The 22895-nt window shown below is 45.2% G+C and overlaps 1 protein-coding gene across 1 annotated transcript; it reads left to right on the top strand.

Annotated features, from left to right (window-relative positions):
• The first annotated feature begins 4197 nt into the window (after positions 1–4197).
• On the top strand, positions 4198–18460 carry OCIAD2 (OCIA domain containing 2). The gene is made up of 7 exons (XM_032334271.1): positions 4198–4400; positions 6138–6265; positions 10565–10661; positions 12000–12053; positions 15572–15619; positions 16585–16702; positions 18278–18460. The coding sequence occupies exons 2-7, from the start codon at positions 6200–6202 to the stop codon at positions 18357–18359; spliced, it is 465 nt and encodes a 154-aa protein (XP_032190162.1). The 5' UTR covers positions 4198–4400; positions 6138–6199; the 3' UTR covers positions 18360–18460.
• The last annotated feature ends 4435 nt before the right edge of the window (positions 18461–22895 follow it).

The following is a 22895-nucleotide window of genomic DNA, read 5'->3' as shown; positions in this document are numbered from 1 at the left end:
CTTCCACGTAAAATCTGATTGGTTTTCTCCTCCCCTGACTCCAGAGAGGCGGGAGGCCGCCCCAGGGAGAGGCTTGGGGCAGAGCAGGACACAAAGATGACAATGCGCTGTTGGAATGAGATCAGAATCTCCGCTGTAAGGTACCACTGGCCTCCCTTTGACTACATATTCTCTCCGCTCTACTGGGAGCATCCTGGGTTTTTGCAGGGCTTTGTGCGTCATGGGCTATGGAAGCCATGGGCTATGGAAGCCCTCAAAGGGCTTTGTGCGTCATGGGCTATGGAAGGCAGTTCTGGAATATTAAAACGCTACACTGACTTCCAAGATGTCAATTACCGGCCTTCTGTGAGTGAAGCTAAGGCTGTCTCAAGGCAGACCGGGGACACCCAGCCAAATCAACATGCTCTCCTCTTCATATTCATCTTCAGATTCATCAGATGTTCTCTGTTTGGGCCGAATTACGATCTTTGGGGACTGCTTTTTCTCTTGCTGAGTCTGGCAGTCTCAGCCTCAAATCCAGAGGAAGCTAAAGCCGCCAGGGCTCTGGGTCGATGGCCCAAAGTCTCCAGCCGAGAGCCTGGCACCAAGCCTTGCCCGACAGTAGCGTCCGCTCGTGAAGGAGAGCAGAGCCCGCGGTCAATCCTCGTGTGACACCTCCTTTCAACCCGACTGCTCTGCTTTTGTGTGACTTGACGTTATTTATTCCTCAGAGAGGGAATGAGTGACTCACAAGATCTTGTGATTCACAGAGCCTCTCGCAGAACTAGGCAGATGGCAAGTGGAGAGCCGGGACAAGAGAAAGATGACAGGAGGGTGAGGGCCGCTCTGGTCCCTCTGAAGTCATCAGAGATGTCTCCCCCCGCCCCCCAGAAACCAGGCCACCAGGAAACCAGCCAGACCCCTTCTATCCAGCAGGGAAGAGGCGGTTGGGAGGGATACTGGAGCTCCCTGTGGTGAGGATCTAGAGTTCATCTCCCCCCGCCCCGCCCCCTACCCATCTCCCCCCCACACTACCCCTGCCCACCGAGAGCCTGCTTTCCAGTCAACAGCATGGAACTATGTACAATGCTTTCCCCTTCCACCCCTACTCTGCTTGCCTGTGTCCCTCACCCTCCCTTCCTGCCCAAATCTCTTTCTGTACCTTCATCTTATCCTGTTACCTGTTCATGTGTCTCTTCTGCCCAGTGAGGCTATTGATGACATACGTAATGCAGAGGTTAAGGGCATGAGTCTGGGGCCAAGCCACTAAGGTCTGAGTCCTGGCTGTGCCAATTCTCAGCAATGACCTTGGCCACATTGGTTACCTTCTCTGGACACATACATGCATGATACGTACATATGCTCACACACATATGCAAGTACCCATTGCAGAGCACACTGAGAGCCCAGCAAGTGGGAAAGTAACCTTGAATCTGGAAGGGCTGCCAGGAGGAGGTGACCCCCAGGTCCAGTCTTTAGGAACAAGTGAGAAAGGGGAAGCAGAGAAAGGCTGAAATGCTGGCACAGGCGAAAGCAAAAGCATGAGAAGAGAGAACATCAGTCATTCCGTAGGGTCCCAGGGGAGTGTGGGGGTGGCACAGATAGATGTGTTAGAGACTTAGACAGGAGCTGAATCATTCAGGCCCTGCTAATGAATGTGGATATTGCCTAAGGCCAGTGCAGGGAAATGGAAAGAGTTCAAGTTGGAGCCTGCTGTGAACATTTTGGCACTTTCTAGAACACCACATTTTTCATAGCATTAGCCAGCGATAATCTCTGTGGTCATAAGCCTGAAGCCCCATAGGGTGCTGAAGAAAAGCCTGGAAAAGGACTCTGTTTAGTGTCACAGTCTTCTAGGGCCAAAAATATTTTATTGTACTCTAATTCTTTGGGAAATGATAAATTCTTTCTGGGAAGGATCTATGTCTTTTTTTTTTTTTTTTAATCGCTAAAAACATCTAGAACAACATGTAGGTATACCAGATTTGTCCAACAAATAGTGAAGGGAAATTCATACAATCCCTACACATTATATATTGGTAATCTTGGTTATTTGAGGCAATTAACTGACCATTCTGTTGGAAAGTGCAATCGAGGATTGGGACATGGACTTGATTTTAACGAGATGTTAAAGGAAAAATGTCCCCCTAGGGTATTTGTGGGACGGTAGACTTCTGCGTAATGGGGACGCTGTTCATGTTTTTCAATAAAACCAGTTAGAAAGCTTTTCCTTTGGTACCACAAAATGGCAGAGGTTAAACTTCTGACTTCTGGTAACACAAGGTAAAACTAGCAATAGAATGATATCCCCTTGGGGCGCCTGGGTGGCTCAGTGGGTTAAGCCGCTGCCTTCGGCTCAGGTCATGATCTCAGGGTCATGGGATCGAGTCCCGCATCGGGCTCTCTGCTCAGCGGGGAGCCTGCTTCCTCCTCTCTCTCTCTGCCTGCCTCTCTGCCTACTTGTCATCTCTCTCTGTCAAATAAATAAAATCTTTAAAAAAAAAAAAAAAAAAAAAAATGATATCCCCTTTCACTTGGAAAAGGAAAAGGGGGTGAAAAGAAACTGGCAAATTGCAAAAGGTAATGCAGTCTGGGGGATCTACTAGGGAACACTGAGCCTCCAAAACCACAGTATCTTGACACACAGCCTTTGGATCCGGGTTCATTCATCCATCCATTCATTCCACTACTATTTCGGAGCCCCCCCCTTATCTGGCATGCTAGGTATACAACAACGAACAAAACAGGTATCATCTCCTTCTGTAGCTCAAGAACATTACACGGAGGCAGAGCAAACAGGCTTTGAAAAAAATAAGCTCAAAAATAAGTACATAAGAACAACCCATGATACGCTGCGTGGAAGAAAATAAAGACTCCTGCTATGAACGAGAAGGGGAACCTACTTTCGGCTGGATGGGGGTCAAGGCAGGCTTCCTGAGGAAGAGTCAGAGAGGAATGAGTAGGAAAAAGCCAGGACAGGACTGATGGGGAGACGACTTCAGGCAGGGGGAGGCTCCTGGGGAGCTGCCAGGGGGACGGAGCTGAGAGAACTTGAGGAACAGAAGGGAAGAATAGAAAGGAGGCAGGAGTGGGTGGTGGAGGGGCCGGCGAGAGGGTGAGCACCGTGGAGGCGCTGAAGCCAGAGACATAAAGACCAGTTGGGATAGTAGGAAACAGTGAGAAATGCTGGAGCCTTCTACTTGGTTTACAACCTGTCTTCCAACTCAACATACTCCCTAAACCCCAGTGCCCAGATCCCAGGGGAGAATCTCAACTAAGGTCAGGGTGAGCGATACAGATGACAAAGGCATCCAGCAGCTTCCCTTGTCAGACGTTGGGAGCGGTAGGAAGCCCGCACACGCGGACAGAGGACAACAGCAAGAGAAGGCTTGGGAACCAAGCCCACCTGGCTTTCACTCCAGGCTCCCGTTGTGGCCTTGCACCACTCCATCTATAAAATGAGGGTAACGGTACTCATCCTAAAGGTCGTAAAAGGGATTGCATGGGGATGGGTGAAATGGTTGAAAGTGGGCAAATAGTACAGACCTCAGTTATAAAATAAATCACAGGCACTTAGTGTACAGCAATGGTGATGATAGTTAATAATATTGCATTGCACATTTGAAAGTTGCTGAGCGAGGGAAGCCTAAGAAACATGCAACTCTTGATCTCGGGGTGGTGAGTTCAAGCCCTACCTTGGGTGTAGAGATCACTTAAATAAATAAGTAAGTAAGTAAATAAATAAATAAATAAAAGCTCTTTAAAAAGTTGCTAGATCTTAAAAGTCTTCATCTTCAGGGGGAAAATTTGGGGGGAGGGTATTACTGTATAGTGAGGGATGTTACCTAGAGTTATTGTGGTGATCGTTTCGCAATGTATACAAATATCTCAGCATTATGTTATACATCTGAAATTAATACAATGATATACATCAATTATACCTCCATAAAAAAACAAACAAGAAAGGCTTGCCTGTAAGTGGAAGTAAACACTTGACCAAGGGGCAGCGTTCGGTAGATGGTTGTTGCCGGGTTCTTTGGGATGAAAGGAGATAACGTGAACCCCACCGAGAAGGCAGAACCTACTAGGTGTCGGGACTCCGAGCGAGGCGGGAGTCTCCGAGAGCCGGATCTCAGCCTGAGCAGCTGCGGGGGGGCGCTGATGTCACCCCCAGAGAAAGGAACCGCAGCGGGGGTGGGGTGCGCTCGCAGAGGGGCGGAGCCAGAGGAGGAAGACGCGGCCCGGGCAGCTGCGCAGGAGGCGAGGACGGGGCGGCGGGGAGAGAGGAGCGGGGAGCCGGCGGCCGCGGGGCGCGGGAGGCGGGAGCAGTCCGGCTGCGGCGGCGGTCGCGGGAGCAGGCGGGCTCCGCGGGGCTCGGCGGGCGCCCGGGCGCGGCTGGCTCCGGATCCCTACCTGCGCAGGTGAGCCCGCCCCGGGTGACAGCTGGCGGCACGGCGAGGAGCTGGGGGCGGGGGGGGGGGGAGGTTTAGAGGGGACAGCTCCTCTGCCGCTTTACTGCGGGGGTCCTCAGGGGCGGGGGGCATCCAGAATCGTCCCTGTCAATCCCTTCTGGCCTGGCTCGAGCTCTGGCCCAGGTCCGGCAAACGTGGGGGGGGGGGGGGGGCTCCGGGTCGTGCAGGCGGCCTGAGGCTGGAGATGAGGCGACGCCTGCGGACTGATGGCCGGCTTCCCTCCCCCGCCACCGGGAAGGGCCGCGCGACCCCCTCCGCTGTCCCTCTGAGCACGCGCCATTCCCTTGTCCTGCTGCAGGCCTCCCAACCCCTGCCCTGGTGTCGGCGTTCCTGCCGCCCCAACCACTGAAAAAGTAGAGGGACCCCAAACCCGACCAGGGCTTGGTGGAGGGAGCTGCACCCGGATGGCAAGACCTCCCAAGGAGGCTTGCTCAGATGTGGACCGGGGATTCAGTGGGTGCGAGGGGGCCTGACCACCAGAGCTGAGACATGGTACCTTTGCTCCCTGGTTTGAGGCAGCCGCCTAATGCCAAGATGATCTAATTTGGCTTTAGGTCAGCAAAAACTTCCTGAAGCTCATCAAGAAATAGGGTCGATCTAATAAAGTTGCCCTTTACTGCTCATCGTGGCCATTGTTGGTAGAGGTGGGGTTGGGAGGGTTCATGATCCACCTGGAAACATGCCCGATTTTGCTAAATCACTTTTCTGAGCCATAATTCGTTACCGATAATTCGTTCTCTCCTTTGGGAACCCGCCCCACGCCTTATCAGCTATTCCTTCTCAGTCATTTCCTTAGCCTGTTCTGTTTCCTTTTTTCTTCTCTTGTTGGTATTCCCTTAGCCTCATCGTTCACATTTTCCAATACTCTTTATAGACAACTTTATTCGTTTCTTGCTTTACCTCTCATCTTTATGGCAGCTGCTCCCAAATTCCTGTGCCCTGCGTATCCCTATTCTGTAACTCCAGAACCAAATTATCAAATATTCTCATTCCTACTGGCTAATCCCAGTGTATGCCCCCACAGGCACCAAATCCCACCTTTCCAAACTCAAATTCAAGACCTTCCTCAAGGTCTTGGTTCGGGTCTCCTCAGTTCTTCGGCTGGACCTTCCAAACTGGTTTTCCTGACTCCGAGTCCATCCATCCCTTGAAAACTCAACAGTCTTAGTCTTTGGTGTCTTCAGAACTAACCCGAGAGAAGAGAACTTTCTTCCTCTCCTTCCTTAGTACCCTGTATTCCCGTAAAGGAGCCCTTTGCATGTTGGAGAGCTGCTGACTTGTCTGTCTTCCCCTTTAGACCAGGAGCTCCTTCAACACCAATTTTTGTCTTCCCCTAGCCTGGCACATAGTAGACACTCAATAAATATTTCTTATAGTTAGTGACCTTGTAATGAATTGAAACCTTTTGTAGTAAAACTTTTAAGTAGTAAAACCTTTAAGTAGTAAAACTGTGCATGGTGTGTCATTTCACTCCAACCTAAATCCTAATTGTCCCCCTAGTGAGTTAATTTGTGTGTGTGTTGGTGGGGGAGGAGCATTACAACATGAGTCTGCAGGTGGTTGGAGACTAAGAGTAATGACAAAATGAAAGTAAGTTTTCCAAATTGCTGAGCTGATGCTAAGGGTGTTTTTAAGGTTGATCTCAAATTCAGCCATAGTGACTGGATGGTGACCTTCTTTCCTTAGACATCGAGTCAACGAGTAAGCTGAGCACATTCAACTAGAAGAGAATCAAAGAGAGAGTCATCATGGCTTCAGTGTCTACTCACGGAAACCAAGATAAAGGCCACCATTTGCCACCACCAAGCAAGCAGGTATATTTTTAATTCAGAAGTCTGCCAACTGAAGAGGACCATCACGTAGGACTTTCCTTAAACCTCATCCTTGAGCAGTCGGTCTTACTGTGTTCAATCTGGCACTTTGCTGGATAGGTTCAGAGACAATGGGATGGGGCAGGAAAGTTTTGTTTTGTTTTGTTTTGTTTTTTTAGCTTCCTTGAAAAGGAGCCTTTTAAAATTTTATTTATAAAATCCTTTCTTTTCTCTTTCCTGTTGAGAATCCAGCCTACCTAACTCTTATGCAGGTTGTCAGTGACTGAAGAAGTTGCCTTTGGCAGAACAGCTCTCTTAATTGAATCTAACAGAATGATACATCATGCTTGTTTTTACATTTTGTTGCCCAGGCTAGCCATACGAAGTATATATGCTGCTGACAGGTGTTCCTTAACTACTCAAGTAGCATTCAGCTTGAGAACCCTGGCTTTAACAGGGGCACAGTCTTGCAAAGGGTGAAGAATGCATATTATATGTTTCGGGGACACATACATGAAGCAAAAAGAAAGTATTTTGGTGGGTAAATGGAATTCATGTTCTCTAGCATCAACTTTTCCAGCTAAAAATGGTTTCATGAAGGAGGGAATGTTTAAGGAGCGAAGTTTAGGAGAGACAAAAAGACAAATGGTATCAAGTCACAAGGAAAATGTAGACGCCCGAGTTGCCTCTGTGAAATAGAGAGCCATGAAACATGTATGACTATACAAGAAAGGATCACCAGAGCTCCTCTGGGGAGACAGTGCAGAAGTATCAGTCTTGACAGCAGAACTCATAGCGACTGTAGTGGTCAGGGTTCCTGACCCCAGATGTGGAGATATATGGGTGTGTTTGAGGCAGACGAGGAAGGGAAGTGTTCCCTACCTTTGCCGCAGCCACTTGCAGAACCAAGAAGAGATATTGACACAGGGATAAGGAGTGCTTGCTGAGCAACTAAGGTAAGTGGAGAGGGGGAACAGCTCCTCTCACCGCCATGACTCACCCTGACCGCTATCATCTGTGCGCTGTGCTGTGGGGAGTTGTAAAGAAAGAAGATGGAGGTCTACCTACTTGAGCTATTTGTAGAACTCTGAAGGCACAGATGCCACAGGGTCCTTCACCTTATCATCATGCATATAAAGTGCTTGGCACAGTGCATGGCCCATGGGAAAGTGCTCAAGAAATGGTGACCATCATCCTCATTGACATCTACTACAAAGAGTCCAAAAAGGAACATTGGCAAAAACAGCAAGGGAAGACTCAAAAGCCAAAGAGCTGCACTTCAAGAAAAACACTGAATATCCAAGCAGTAAATGGCAGAGGTCCTACATAAATAATTCACAAACAAGGAAATACAAATGTGACTTGTACAGCAAGGGAAAAATTAAATAAAATTTGTTTAAAAAATGAATGAACCACCCAGAGATGGATAAAATTATTTTCAAATCACGTATCTGATAAAGGTCTAGTATTCACAATATACAAAGAGCTCTGACAACTCAACAACAAAAACACAGCCCAATTAAAAAAAAAAATGGACAAAGGACTTAAGTCAGTATTTCTCCAAGGAAAATATGTGAATGGCCAACAAGCAAATGAATAGATGATCAATGTCATTGGTCATTAGGGAAATGCAAATCAAAACCACAATGAAATACCATTTCACAATCACTAGCATGACCATAATTCCAAACAGAAACAATTTTGTTTATTTACCTTAAATTAACTAAATAAGTTATATTTTAAAAAATTTAATGTGCTAATTTGGAAAGGAACAGAAACAAAAGAGAAAATGAGAAGTGTTGACAAGAATGTGGAAAGACTAGATCTCTCATACTCTGTTGGTGGGATTGTACAACAGTGCAGCTGCTGTGGAAAACAATCTGGCAGTTCCTCAACAAATTAATCATAGAATTACCGTACGGCCCAGCAGAATTGAGAACAGATGTTCAAACAAAACTCACACATCCACGTTCAGAGCAGCTCTACTCACAACAGCCAAAAGATAGAAATGACCCAAATACCCATCAGTAGGTGGCTGGATAAACAAAATGTGGCATATCCATACAATGGAATATTCTAGAGCCACAAAAAGGAAATGAATTACTGACACGTGCTCCAGCATGGATGAACCATGAAAACATCATGCAAAGGGAGAGAAGACAGCCATGAAAGGAAACATAGTGTATGATGGCACTTACGTATCCATAGAGACTAAAAACAAATTCATGATTGCCAGGCAGCTAAGGGTTGGGGGGGAATGAGGAGAGGCTCTTTAATGAGTATACAATTTCCTTTTGGGGTGACAAGAAACTTCTGGAACTAGACTGGGGTCGTGGCTGTACAGCATTGTGGGTGTCCTTAGTGCGTGGATTGTGTACTTTAAAATGACAAATACTAGGTTTTGTGTCTTTTACCACAATGAAAAAGTATGGAGCCTCTGTATAACCCAAGATGACAACCGAGGTTTGCTGAGGGATTGCTTCAACATGTGAGGAGAAGGGCATTGGGGCTGAAAAATATGTAGATTCTCAAACACATTAGTTATCAGAGAAATGCAGGTAAGAATAAAATAACTGCGTTGTACTTAGACTATCAACATTTAGAAAAGTGGAGAATGCCAGATGTTCCAAAGTCTGTTCTTTACTCTAACCTGCTTCTAATCCAGCTTAACTAGCTCTCAGGCAAGCTCTGCAGACACAGAGGAACATTCAGGAACTGTTGGTATGAGTCGATACTGATGCAGTCATCGGGGAGAGAACTCCAGTAAGACTCTGCAATTGGGAATACACATGTCCTCTATTTTTACTTCTAGGTATCTCTCTACAGATGTTCTCACAGGAGACTGTAAGGAGACGTGCTGGAGAATTCGTCAGCAGTTAGAACAGTAATAGCGACGAGAACAGTTAGAACAGTGACCTAACAGCAGTTAGATCTTAAGCGCATCGAGCTGAGTTGAAAACATTTTTTGAGTAATATTAAATATATAAAACAATGCCATTGGCATGAAAGAGATGTCCGTACCCGCAACAATGACCATTGTACAACAATGCATATCAACAAATGAGCCCCATTAAACCCCCGGAATGGCAGTGATGGGCAGGGGAGAAAAGGAACAGAGAAGGTAGGCAAGCACGAGTGAATAATACATGAGCGCAAAAGGGGGAGGGTCTTAAATGGTGGGAGTTAGTCCAGATTGTAGCGTATTGATAGGATAAAAAGAATACTATGGATCTAGTAAAAAATGATCATGTCAACCATGTCAGTATTTCCACCAGAAATTATGTGCAGACCACTCACAAACGTGTAAAAGAACCTGTTAAGACAGAAAGTAGAGGGGCGCCTGGGTGGCTCAGTGGGTTAAGCCTCTGCCTTCAGCTCAGGTCATGATCTCAGGGTCCTGGGATCGAGCCCTGCATCGGGCTGTCTGCTCAGCATGAAGCCTGCTTCGTCCTCTCTCTCTCTCTGCCTGACTCTCCGCCTACTTGTGATCTGTCTGTCAAATAAATAAATAAAATCTTAAAAAAAAAAAAAAAAAAGACAGAAAATAGAGTAGTCAGGGCACCTGGGTGGTCAGCCCTTAAGCGTCTGCCTTCTGCTCCTGGGATGGAGCCCCGCATGGCATCGGGCTCCCTGCTCCGTGGGAAGCCTGCTTCTCCCTCTCCCACTCCCCCTGCTTGTGCTCCCTCTCTCGCTGTGTCTCTCTCTGTCAAATAAATATATAAAATCTTTAAAAAAAAGAAAGAAAGAGTAGACAAATAAAAAGCAGTCTGTTGAGGAGTTCATGGCCTTAAAATGCCAACAGAAGTAGAAATAGGTGAATCGGAATGCCCGGTCTATAAATAACTATGCAGTCCCCTGCTCTGAGTGGGATCCCGGATACATAAACATCGTGCCCGAGGGGACATCTCTTCTTCACCCAGGAGGCAATACTGAGTTGGGTCCTAAGGATGCTGGGCAGGCAAGGGGGGGCGAGAAGCCTTGCAGGGAGAGTGAGCCGCGTGGACAGAGAACTGGAGGTTGGAAAGAAACTCGGGTCTCGGCGGTCATTCATTCTGACCAGATATCCGTTGGGTGCTTGCGTCAGTGAATCACTGCTTCTCCCGCTAGGATTCTTTCCTTGCCTAAACCCGTCCAGCGTTCAGGGTTGGAAGGTACTGGCTGAGACCGGTCGTGACTGCTGGCCGCCACACAGCACACACGCTGGGTGACCGGAGTCCAGAGTCCTCCCTGCGCTCCTCTAGGGAAAACTGCACAGGCTTTGCTCATGATTCCAGTCAACTCACCACACAACTTTCCTTACAGAGTCTGTTGTTTTGTCCGAAATCAAAACTGCACATCCACAGGGGAGAGATTTCGAAGATTATCCGAGAATGTCAAGAAGAAAGCTTCTGGAAGAGAGGTAATTGCTCCCCTCTTAATCTTCGTTAACATGATATTTGCCACAATAAACGGCCCTCGGTGTCCCATTAGAACCATGGTAATGACTCACTTTTGAGCAGGGACTTTGCACGTCCTCCTGCCAGGCCTGCCTTATGTAAGACGAGGGTGTGAATTCACACTGTGCATTCAAGTCTCTTCCAATTTAAAAAATTCATGATTTGCCATTTGAAAATGTCATGATGGAGACTATAGATCTAGTCCCAGTGTTTTGCAGCATTGGGATAATGTACACTTTGAAATATGCATCTTGATTTCTAAGATCAGTCAAGTTCAGTGTCAAAAGATCGAAAAGTAACACTTTAGAACTTGATATTCATAATACCTTATTATGATTATTGACTGTGCTCCTAGAAATGCATGGGTTGTGTGTGTGTGTGTGTGTGTGTGTGTGTGTGTTTTACAGCCAATGAATCAGTAACTTAAGTGAACACTAGAAGATTAACATTTCAGTATGACCCATTCATCTACCATCAGGTAGATAGGAATGGGGAAATCGGTAGCTCTTCGATTTTTCTGGATTGCTAGGAAGAGCTAGATGTTTATCTGCGCTCTCTGCTCTTAGAAGAAGTGTTGCATTTTGATAGAACTAGAAACTGCCTTTGCCAGACTAACTTGCCTGTCTCAAAAATCATAGCTCAACACCACCCATGTTTAACATGGTATGATCATCTTGTCATCTTCAGAAAATAGACCTCCCCAAATTGTGCAGCAAAGTATCACTCAAGACAAAAAGCTAGGAAGGGTCCTAGGTGGAGTATGATGGAGTTTATAGGGTTTTTTAACTTTTACATGGGATTAAAATTTTCCAAAGCCACAGCTTAAAGCACACTCCCCAGTTCAACGGCTAAGCGGGCACACACGCCGGGATGCCTTTATTACAGGTTGTGCTCCAAATCTGGTGCAGGGGGTGGGGGGGGGGTGCTCTGTAAAAGCAGATGGCATGGAGGGAGTAGCATGGGGTTAGGTTTTATCCCCTTCTTGCTGGGCTTCAGGTTGAAGCACTGGGGCAGATCTCAAGAAAATTCTGCCTGCGGCATTTAATAAATATTTGTTGAAGAAGTGAAATAACAAATGACTGAAAACTCGTTGCCCAGCATATTACATGGAACACTGGGTGTGGTACATAAACAATGCATTCTGGTACACTGAAAAGAAATTTAAAAACAAAAACAAAAACAAAAAGAACTCGTTGCCCAGGTAGATAAGAGAAAAAAAATCCCAGACTAATTTCCCATGACTTCTGGATGGGGTGCCAAGCTTGGAAATAGCGATAACGAAAGACATTTTTCTTTTACAGCTTTGCCTTTCTCTCTTGTGAGCATGCTTGCCACCCAAGGACTAGTCCACCAAGGTAAGATTCTAGATCTATTGAACAATTAAACTTAAGAAAGCCCAGTTTTCACTGGCCCTCCTGGCAGCTTCTTGGCACTTGGCCTTTGTTTTTTGGTGAGGGATTTATTTAGGCCGGTCTTTGCTAATTTTCAGACTAAGTCCCCCCCTCTCCAGGCTGAGTGTCTATAGTAGGTTACATGGCAAAGGGAAATTAAGGTTGCAAGTGGACTGAAAGGGTGTTCATCAGCTGACCTTAAAATAGAGAGATCATTCTGGATTATCTGGATGGGCCCGGTGTAATCAAAAGGCTCATGAAAAATGCAGGAGTGGATCAGAAGGCAGAGCAGAGGGATGGCAGCAGGAGAAGGGCTCGGTTCAACAGCGCTGGCTGTGAAGACAGAGGCGGGGCCCATGAGCCGGCGGATGTGGCTGCCTCTAGAAGCTGGAAAGGCAAGAAACCCTGGAGCCTCGGGGAAGAAGGCAGCTCTGCCGATACCTTGATGTTAGCCCAGGACCATGGTCTGAATTCACATGGTGAACTCTTTAACACCCCATGCAGTGGTATTGGGGGATGGGGGTCTTTAGCAGGGAGGGAGAGCCCTCAGGAAGGGGCTTAGTGGCCTTGGAAAAGAGATCCCACAGAGCTCCTAGCTCCTGCCATCCCCTGATGAAACAGCAAGAAGTCTGCAACCCCAAAGTGGACCCTCACCCAACCATGCTGGCACCTGACCTTGGACTTCAGCTTCCAGAACTGAGAAATGAGTTTCCGTTGTTTATAACCCCTCCTCCCAGGGAGGGGAGGCAACAAGAAGGCACTCCTGCCATATTTTGGTATGGCCACCCCAATGGACCGAGTCACCTAGGGAGACTCGTTTTGAGCTTCTGACCTCCAGTACTGTAAAGGAACAAATTTGTGTTGCTTTAAGCCACTAAGTTTGTGGTAACGTGTCAGAGCCCAGGAAACCAATGCTGTGCCTTTCTGTGCGCGGGAGTCCCTGTGTTTCGCTCAGGCTCTGCTACGGTTAGACAGAGTGTCTCCTTCAGCAGCGGGTTCCAGAAAAGGAGATATGTGGCACGGAACTCCACCAGCGTGCTGGCACCCTGTCCAATCTGAACAACAGACCCAGAAACTAGGAGCGCCCAGCATCTCCCCAGAGAGCCTCTCCCTGACTCTTAGAGTTTTCCACATTTCCCATCTAACGCTCTTCTTTTCTTCTTATTTCCATCTAACGAGAGCACCTTTAGGCCTTGCTTGGGCCCCAGACAACAAGAAGGCACTTGACTTTGTCGAAGCTGTACTGAACACTATACTGAACACTGCTGATCACCAGGACTTTAAAAAGAGTATTGTACCCAGCAAACAACGTGAAAGAAAATGTTCTGGTTCTTTCTGGGGTCTCAAAGACCATATATGTCATACGTCTAGGAGAATCCCGTCTCACTCAGTGTTACTCTTGTCTTTAAAGTTGATTTATTAAATATGATTTCATTTTTTAAAGATTTATTATTTATTTTTGAGAAAGAGATCACAAGTGGGGAGTTGGGCAGAGGGAGAGAGAGAGATATCCTCAAGCAGACTCCCCACTGAGCATTGAGCCTGACATGGAGCTCGATTCCAGGACCCTGAGATCATGATCTGAGCCAAAACCAAGAGTTGGCCACCCAACTGACCAAACCATCCAGGCACCCCTGATTTCACTTTTATAACTTGAAGATAGCCTTTTTATAGAAATATATTCATCAATCGGTAGCATGCATTTGTCAGACCATTTCTTTTCTTTTTTTTTAAGATCTTATTTATTTATTTATTTGAGAGAGAGAGAGAGAGATTACAAGTAGCCAGAGAGGCAGGCAGAGAGAGAGGGGCAAGCAGGCTCCCCACCAAGCAGATATGCTCATGTGGGGCTCGATCCCAGGACCCTGCGATCATGACCTGAGCAGAAGGCAGAGGCTTAAACCACTGAGCCACCCAGTCAGCCACCCTATCAGACCATTTCTAACAACAAAAAAATATGGCCACAATATCTATAGGGATTATGTTTTATAGACACTAAATTGCTTAAAATCTACAGTCTCCCACATGTGTGCAAATATACGTTTCCAGGTTTGTGTATTAGTTTTCTGTGGCTGCTGTAATAAATTACCACAAGCATAGTGGCTTAAAGCAATACAAATTTTTTATCTCAAGTTTCAGAGGTCGGAAATCCAAAACAAGTCTCGGTGGGCAGAAATCAAAGTGCCAGCAATACTAGCTTCCTTGGGACTCGGGGGAGGTCGGTCTGGGCCTTCCGTTCCCTTTCCAGCTTCTGGAGACCACCCACAATCCCTGGCTTATAGCCCCTTCCTCTTTCTGCAAAGCCAGCAACACTGAGGCAAGTTCTTGTCATCCTGCCATCTCTCTGGTTTGTCTCTGAATCCCTCTTCCACATTCAAGATGATTACATCTTGATTACATCAGGTCCACCCAAATGTTCCAGGATAATCTTCCTATTTTAAAGTTATCTGGGGACACCTGGGTGGCTCAGTCGGTTGGGCGTCTGCCTTTGGCTTGGGTCATGATCACAGAGTCCTGGGATCGAGTCCTGCTCAGCGGGGAGCTTGCTTCTCCCTCTGCCTGCTGCTCCTTCTGCTTGTGCTCTCTCTCTCTCTGACAAATAAATAAAATCTTAAAAAATAAATAAATAAAAATGAAATGATCTGATTAGCAACCTTAACTCTATTTTCTTCATAGTTTTCAGGGATTGGGATGTGGACATGTTTAGGAGACCATAACTCTGCCTACCACAGATTTTAATGTTTTCATGTAAAAATTATGATCGACAGGCTATGAATCTCTAAACTGAGACTTTGTGTTCAGTTACTTAAAAGGAGGAGGAGGCGATGCCTAATTGCTTGGAACTAAGTTGTTAGTTCTGCCTTTGTCATGATAGCTTTTTTTTTTTTTAAAGATTTTATTTTTTAGGAATTTCCACACCCCGCATGGGGCTCAAACTTAAAACCCCAGGATCAAGAGTTGCATGCTCCACGGACTGTGCCAACCTGGAGCCATGCCTTGATATCTTTATTTATTTATTAAAATTTTACTTATTTAGAGAGAGACCACGTGACTGTGAGAGAGCACGAGTGGGGGAGGGGCAGTGGGTGGTGGAGAGAATCCCAAGCTGACTCTGCTGACCAGGGGGCCTGACATGGGCCTTGATCTCACGACCCTGAGCTCATGACCTGAACAGAAACCAAAAGGTGGACTGCAGCCAGCTGAGCCACCCAGATGCCCCCCTGCTCGCCCCCTCACCTTGGTATCTTTAAATCACTCTTGAATTTTCTGTTTCATATTCTTTTTCTACACATTTTGGCAACCTGCCAAAAGAGGTGGTTTGAGAGTTAAGTTCCATCAAGGACTGACTTTTAACTCTTTAAAAATCTTCTCTTTAGATTGAGAATCTACGTGTATTTTAAACATTGAAGTTTTCTTTATACTTTATAAATCTGAGTAAGTTATAAAATGAAATAATAATATATTTCTGTATTGTTCCTTAGGTTACTTAGCATCTAACCCAAAATTTGGATCATTGCCCAAAGTTGCACGTAAGTTATAGAAGTTAAAAAAAACTAAATTCTTTTTTTTTTTTTTAAGGATGTTTATAGCAACTGGATATATGGATTTTCAGGCCAACCAAATTGCGTGTGTTGACACTCTGAAAAATCGGTCTCCATGTTTTTGTCTCTTTGCACTTCTTAGTTCCTGCAGCACTTTCTGGTGTAAGGCTGGGCAGTAGGGACCCCACCTTCGACAGGCCTCTTTAAAGCCTGGACCAAAGAGAGACCAACAACAGAGCCTCTGAATGATAGAGCCGTTAAGGTTTTGAATTTTCTCCTTTTGGCCAGCTTTTTCAAAATATTTTGTATGATGGACCTAGCCAATGAATATTTTTCAAAAAGCACGGACTTTCTAATACTACATTAACCACAAACGTGGGGGCTTGTCTTATTCCACTCATTATACATAGACCTGTTGGGTAAAAAGAGGATGCAGTCCAGTGTGTGGGCTGAAACCCCATTCCCAGCAAGAAGAGCAGGTTGCGGGTTTCTCCCAGGGAGGTTCCCTCTGCCTTGTGACCGCTCCTCCTGGATGGCAAGATGGGTCATGGCTCCCCCTTCTCTAACCCATTGAGAGAGTTAAGGGGATTTCCTGCCAAGGAGTTTGGAAGCTACCGGTAGCCACAACCCAAACCCCATCCCTTCCTTCTGTGGTGGCCTCAGACATTCATTCGCTCACTGGGCCTCCCTCTGGCTGCCAGTCTCTGAGACAGCACCTTCTCTCCCTCTATCCCGGCCCTTCTACGACCAGCTCAAAACTGAGGAGATCAGAAAGTCTCCATTTCCCAATCCTGCTCTTTAATAGGGAGATTCACTGGCAGAGATTTTGTTTGTTGATTTATCGTGGTACTTTTCACGTAAAAATTACTACGGTTCATGTAGAAAGTTCTAGAAGATCATTAATGGAGGAGATTCTGAACTTTTAAATGATCTGTCCTAACCTGCTTTTACAGTTGCAGGTGTCTTGGGATTTGCCCTTGGAAAGGCGTCATACATACGAGTATGCCAGAGTAAATTCCATTCCTTTGAAGACCAGCTACGTGGGGCTGGTTTTGGTCCAGGGCATAACAGGTTTGTAACTTTTTTTAAAAAATGTTATTCAGTTCTTATTTTTAATTCCAGTACAGCTAACATACAGTGTTCTGTTAGTTCCGGGTGTGCAATCTAGTGATGGTCGGTGCTCATCATGATAAGCGTCCTCTTCCTCCCCATCCCCTGTTTCACCCATCCCCCCACCACCTCCCCTCTGGTGACCATCTGTTTGTTCTCTAGAGCTGAGAGTGTTTCTTGGTTTGTCTCTCTCTCTCTTTTTCCTTTTGTTCATTTGTTTTGTTTCTTAAATTCCACATATGGGTGAAATCCTATGGTCTTTGTCTTTCTCTGACTGACTTACTTTGCTCAGCATAATATGCTCTCACTCCATCCATGTTGTTGCAACAGGTTTGTGATCTTTTTGATTGAGGGATTGTAAAGAAAGGACTTACAACAAGTTCAACGAAGGCTCTTTCACCACTTATAATAGTAAACAATTATCTAAGTATCCATATACTTAGATGGGAAAAAAACCTCTTTAACTCTCCAGTTTTGAGTTGTTGCTATTCAATTTCAATAATAATTATTTATTACTAAACTTACTCACATAATTACCTATTTCATTTGCTCAACATTTCATGAGCACCTACTGCATTCAAGGCGATGTGTAGTGGAAAGAATGCCATCATCAGCAGACATGGCATCTACCATCACAGGGCCTCACACAACGGGAACAGGTTACTCTGCTGCAAGACTTCTCAGAACCCGTCTAGGTTAATGTGTATCATGATTCCTATTCAGAGGTGTGAGCTCCATTAAGGACACATAAGGTGTCCTTAAGTCCAGAGCCCTGGACTTAATGACATTCCCTCTCCGTTTCGAGTACCTGTTCGAAACCAGTTCTACCACTTACAAAGCTGGCTAACCTTGGACAAGTTTCTCACACTCTCTCATCTTCACTTTTCTCCTCTGTAGAAAATGGTGATCAGAACTGTTTTCATGACATGTTGTAAGGAATAGAAATGATTATTTAGGACAGTAAGTGCTCAGTGTATAATAGCTATTTAGAAATAGCTATATATTTAGAGCTATATATATATATATAGCTATATAGAGAGAGAATATTTATAGAACTAGTGGTGGGGACACATTTCTCCAAAGACCCTCACTTGTCACAGTGGATTCTATTCTAGAGGCAGCATGAAAACAATGGACATGAAGATCATTATTGGCCCTTTTGGGGGGATGAAATTCTGGGAGTCTCTCACCAAGAAACAGCTCCTGTTTTTCATTTAAAAAATGAGACTTGTGAACTTTAATGTAGATGATGTCTCTTAGGGGATATCTGGGTGGCTCAGTTGGTTAAGCATCGGACTCTTGATTTCGGCTCAGATCATGATCTCGGGATGGTGGGATCAAGTCCAGCACTGGGCTCATGCACTGCATGGAGTCTGCTTGAGATTCTTTCCCTCCCTCTCCCTCTGCCCTTTCCCCACTGCTCGAGCTCTCTCTGTCTCAAAAGGAAAGACAAAAAGAAAAGTCTCTCGGCAATGTTGTCTCAAGACTAGACCTTCCAGTGTCAAACCACAACTTCTGTTTTTGCCTCCATTCTAGGCACTGCCTGCTCACCTGTGAGGAATGCAAAATTAAGCACGGATTACATGAGAAGGGAAGTTCGCAGCCTTCCGCTTCCTAAACTTCTATCTATGGCTTTTGATGTTTCTCAAACCTCTGAATTTGTACACATTTAAAATTTCCAGTGTACTTTAAAATAATATACGTAGAGTGGAACAGAAACATTGTGATTTCTCGCACTCTTTTGAAATGCTTTCTGGGGAAGATTCCCAGTTGACTCGAGCAGTGTGTGTTTGTCTGTTTAAGAACATGTCCCGAGCACTCACACACGGAACAAGGAATTATGTGGCATTCCGTAACTTACAGCTAAGTTAAAAGATCTGCGAGTCTTCTCTCATCCATTCCTTCACTCCGCATTTGTTCAGGGTTTTAAGATCTCTGATAGAGGATGAGAATGAGTGCTGAGGAACTTGGGAAGTCATGCCCCACCCAAAACCAATGTCTATAGAGGTAGAAACAAAGGGCATGGAGGAGTGTGTCTTGCAGACTTGGGAGGTGCTTTCTAAAATGGAGGGACCAAAATTTTTAATTTAGTAAAAAAATATCTCCCTTGAAAGAGTCATAATCTCAATCTGCTGTCCTTTCAGTGATCCAGGTCACTTCAGGCCTGGTCAGTGGTGAAGTTTCGGAAAAGCTTTACGTTACTTTACGTTACGTTACTTTACGTTACGTTACGTTACTTGACGTTACGAAAACTCTTTAGGTCACTTGTTTAGCTAACGGGTTCATGCTCACGGTCAACACTGGAGAACTACGTTCTGTATACTGCTCGTGGCTTGTATATAAATACATACGACTTTCCAACCTGCCTCTCCTCTCCCAAGGAACAGTTTGTTTATGGCAATAATCACTGGAAGAATTAATTCTTGGAATGGTAAACTTCAGAGCTTAGAAGCAGCCAGTCCAACCCCAGGAGGTGGATTCCTATCCTCCTACCAGATTTTTTGCATGAAAAAAACGACCAACCACCCAACCTCTTCCAATGGGGACCTTGTGTTTTATGGCAAGTTGTCTGAGCCCTACATAAAAATTTCCCTTGCATCTTTGCATTTTCTTGGGGAAATGCTTTATGTATGTGATCATTTATATATTGGGCGTGTGTGTGTGTGTGTGTGTGTACATGTTTGTATTTTACTTAATACATCTTAAAACCCATACCATGGAGGGAAAAAGGGAAATCTCATCAGAAGTTAAGAATTGATATAAAATATTTTATTTTAAATATCAAAAATATTTGTGAGTTCTTATTTTTACATGAACTTAAGGGTCTGAAATGGAGTGATTTTGACTTCGTCTCCTGGCTATTACATAGCGTGGTCTTTCAGTAGAGAAAGTGCTGTTTCTGTCCATCCGAGCACAGAGCCAACATCCTGGCTTCAAGGATGCACTTAAACTCCTGGTTTCCGACAACTAGCAATTTGACTCTTTGTTCTCTCAGTGACTGGCAACAATTCCGAATGAGACACATTTATTTCCTGCGTGCCAGAAACTGATTTCCCAGGGATCAGACCATCTTCACATCACTAAGCACAGCGAGTCGATGTTGAAATCAGTCTTGGGGTACTGGGGAAAAAACAAAAACAAAAACGAATTATTGGTGAAAGGGCCCATTGTTTTCACAGCTGACATCTTCATCACTCTTCTGAATCCATTTGGATTTATGATTTGGGCTCTCTGCTTTTCGCAGGCAGGTAACTTATTCACTGAGACGGTTTATCACAGTGATCTTGCCTTTCACAGTGTGGAAGGAAATCAATAAAGAAAAAACTGGAAGGTCACTGAAGAAATCTCAAAATTTTTGCTGCATTCTCTATCGCTTATGTTAGGAAGTGCGTGTCTGAGGCAGAATGTCTGTTTCTTGTAGGAGGATGTGTCCAAGGAGTGGCATTTGTCTTTCAGCATTTAGAAGTTATCAACACTCCTCAGCACCCTGGCCATTAGCTTGTGAAAGCAGCACTTTCATGATTTAAAAAAAAAAAAAAAAATATATATATATACACATATACATGTATATGTGTATATATATATATATATATATATACATATATATATGTATATATATATATATATACACTGTATATAATACTTATATATTTTTTAAAATTCTCACTTAGCAAAGACATTCTCAGGGTCAACTGGGTGGCTCAGTCGGTTAGACATCTGCCTTCTGCTCAGGTCATGGTCTCAGTGTCCTGGGATCCAGCCCCACACTGGACTCCCTGCTCAGCAGGGAGTCTGCTTCTCCCTCTCCCTCTGCCCCTCTGCCTGCTTCTCTGTCTGTCAAATAAGTAATATCTTTTTAAAAATTATATTCTCAAAAAAAATTATGTTCTCTTCCCTTGCTGTCAGAATAGATGACTTATCTATTTTCTGCTAATATTATGAAAGTAATAAAATTTATCTTGAGTGACTTGATTAATGAAAATGTCAGGTAGACAATTTTCTTGATATTCAAATAATGCAATCTGTTAACTGACAAAATTTCTCCACTTTATTTTTTAAGATTTTATTTGTTTATCAGAGAGAGAGAGAGAGAGCACAAGCAGGGGGGGTGGCAGGCAGAGAGAGAAGCAGGCTCCCTGTTGAGCAAGGAACCCGGTAGGCAGGACTTGATCCCAGGACCCTGGTTGGGATCTGAACTGAACCTGAGCTGAACGCAGATGCTTAACCGACTGAGCCGCCCAGGCATCCCAGATATTTTCCACCTTAGAACTCAACTGCAGAATTCGATTTCATTGACATTGAAAGTTTGCAGAGATTTCAGTGATTAACCCAGAGGCAGTAAAGCCCAGTCCCAGATAGAGAACAGAACTGGGTGAATCTGGGCGGGGGTGGGGGGCAATGCCAAACACTGGTATAGCGTTCACTTCCCACACACACAAATATGTGGGCCCACTGTTGCCAAATCTTCCAGCTTTTGAGAACAAATAAGCACAGGATTTTATGTGAGACATCCTAGTTTTTGTGTGTTCATCCTTTCGTATATTCAATGACTGTGCTCCCAGTCTGCGCCTACACACTCTCCTAGATCCTGGAAATGGAGGAGTGAACACCACCAACAAAGCTGTTCTTATCACGAGTTTGTGGCTTGAAATCCAGTCCCACCTCCAGCCAACAGCAGGAATCCCTTCTGTGGTCTGGGCGGGTGAGATTCTAGGAGCCATGTACCTACGTCCCCTGGGGAGCAGACGCGCCTCTTCCTCTTCCTTCCTTCTTTGTTCTTCTCCTTTTTTTTGGTCCCACCCAGCCCTACAAAATAGAATTCTTCTTCTTTCGCACAGAAGCCTTTAAATATTGGGGCCCATGTGCCTCTGAGTTTCTCCAGCGATTGGAGTGGGTTTCCAGCCCTGTCACATCTGGCCTGGGACACCTTTTGGTTTTGCTGTCCTCTCGTAACCAAGACTGCAAACATGGATTGACCAGTTCAGGAGAGACCCAGATTATGGGGCTTTTCATTTCCGGCACTTGAACTGCTAGCAAGGGGCCATGCGTCACGCCCCACACTCCTCTCGAGGCGCCACGGCATACTGACACTGGGTCAGCTACACATCTGCTCTGTGCCTCCATTTTCTCATCTGTAAAATGGAAACATTTTAGGCTCTCCTGACAGGTTGTCCATGAGGATTAAATGAGCTAATCCTTACAAAATGCTTACAACAGGGCATGGCTTGAGTAATCACTCAAGGGATGTTAGCTATTACTACCACTACTACTGCTGTCAATGGAGTCCTAAGATAGGTGATTGTGCCACACACTTGGCCTGTGCTAAGCTTTCACATGACCCCCCTTGATGTCAAGTCATCCCATTTTATGCTACACGGCCCGTCGTTCTGAACTTGTGTAACTCAGTACTCTTAGCTCTTTTGAAATTTCACGATGATCTGTCCCTTTCAGTTTAAAATCTGTGATTTAACAGAGGAGTCGTGTCCATTAATCCCTTTGGTTTCTTAATGTACGGCGTTCATAGTAAGTGCCCGAAGAATCTTTATCCACTGAACGTTTGAAGGATTTGTTGTAAAATACAAACCTGGAAGAGTGGTTAGGTTTATTAGAGCGATTCTCTCATCTCTAGATGAGGTGGGGCAGGACCGAGGGTAGGAATGGGAAGGCGACCAGAGAGAAGGGAGAAGTTCATGATGGTGGAAAGAAATACCAAAAAGGCACCTCACTGAGTACCTCCCGAATTTTGGAAAATTGGGGCTGCCACCCTAGGACTTTCGATTTGAAAGCCCAGAAACGGCCTCACTCATTAACTCGACATTTTTCAGGATCTACTATATGCAAGGTAATGAGCTAGGAGAAATAGGGGTATATTCGTACGTAAGACAGTCCCTGCCGTCAAAGGAGAGGAGACAAGATCTGTAAATCAACAGCTCTACTACAATGTGATGTCTGGTCTGGGTGAGGTAGATACAAACTAAAGGCCACTAGAATTCGGAGCGTTAAGTGGTTACTTTGCTGCCCTTACAGATCATTTTCCTGGCCCAATTCATACTCTTTATATCCACACCTCTTGACATGCAATTTTACATTTCCTTCCCTCTGTGAGCCGGGCAAATTACCTATCTTGACCTGGTTAGTCCACATGACTTGCCTT

This window comes from Mustela erminea, chromosome 2 (assembly GCF_009829155.1).
Source record: "Mustela erminea isolate mMusErm1 chromosome 2, mMusErm1.Pri, whole genome shotgun sequence".
NCBI lineage: Eukaryota > Metazoa > Chordata > Mammalia > Carnivora > Mustelidae > Mustela > Mustela erminea.
This window is presented reverse-complemented; position numbering and strand designations above follow the sequence as displayed.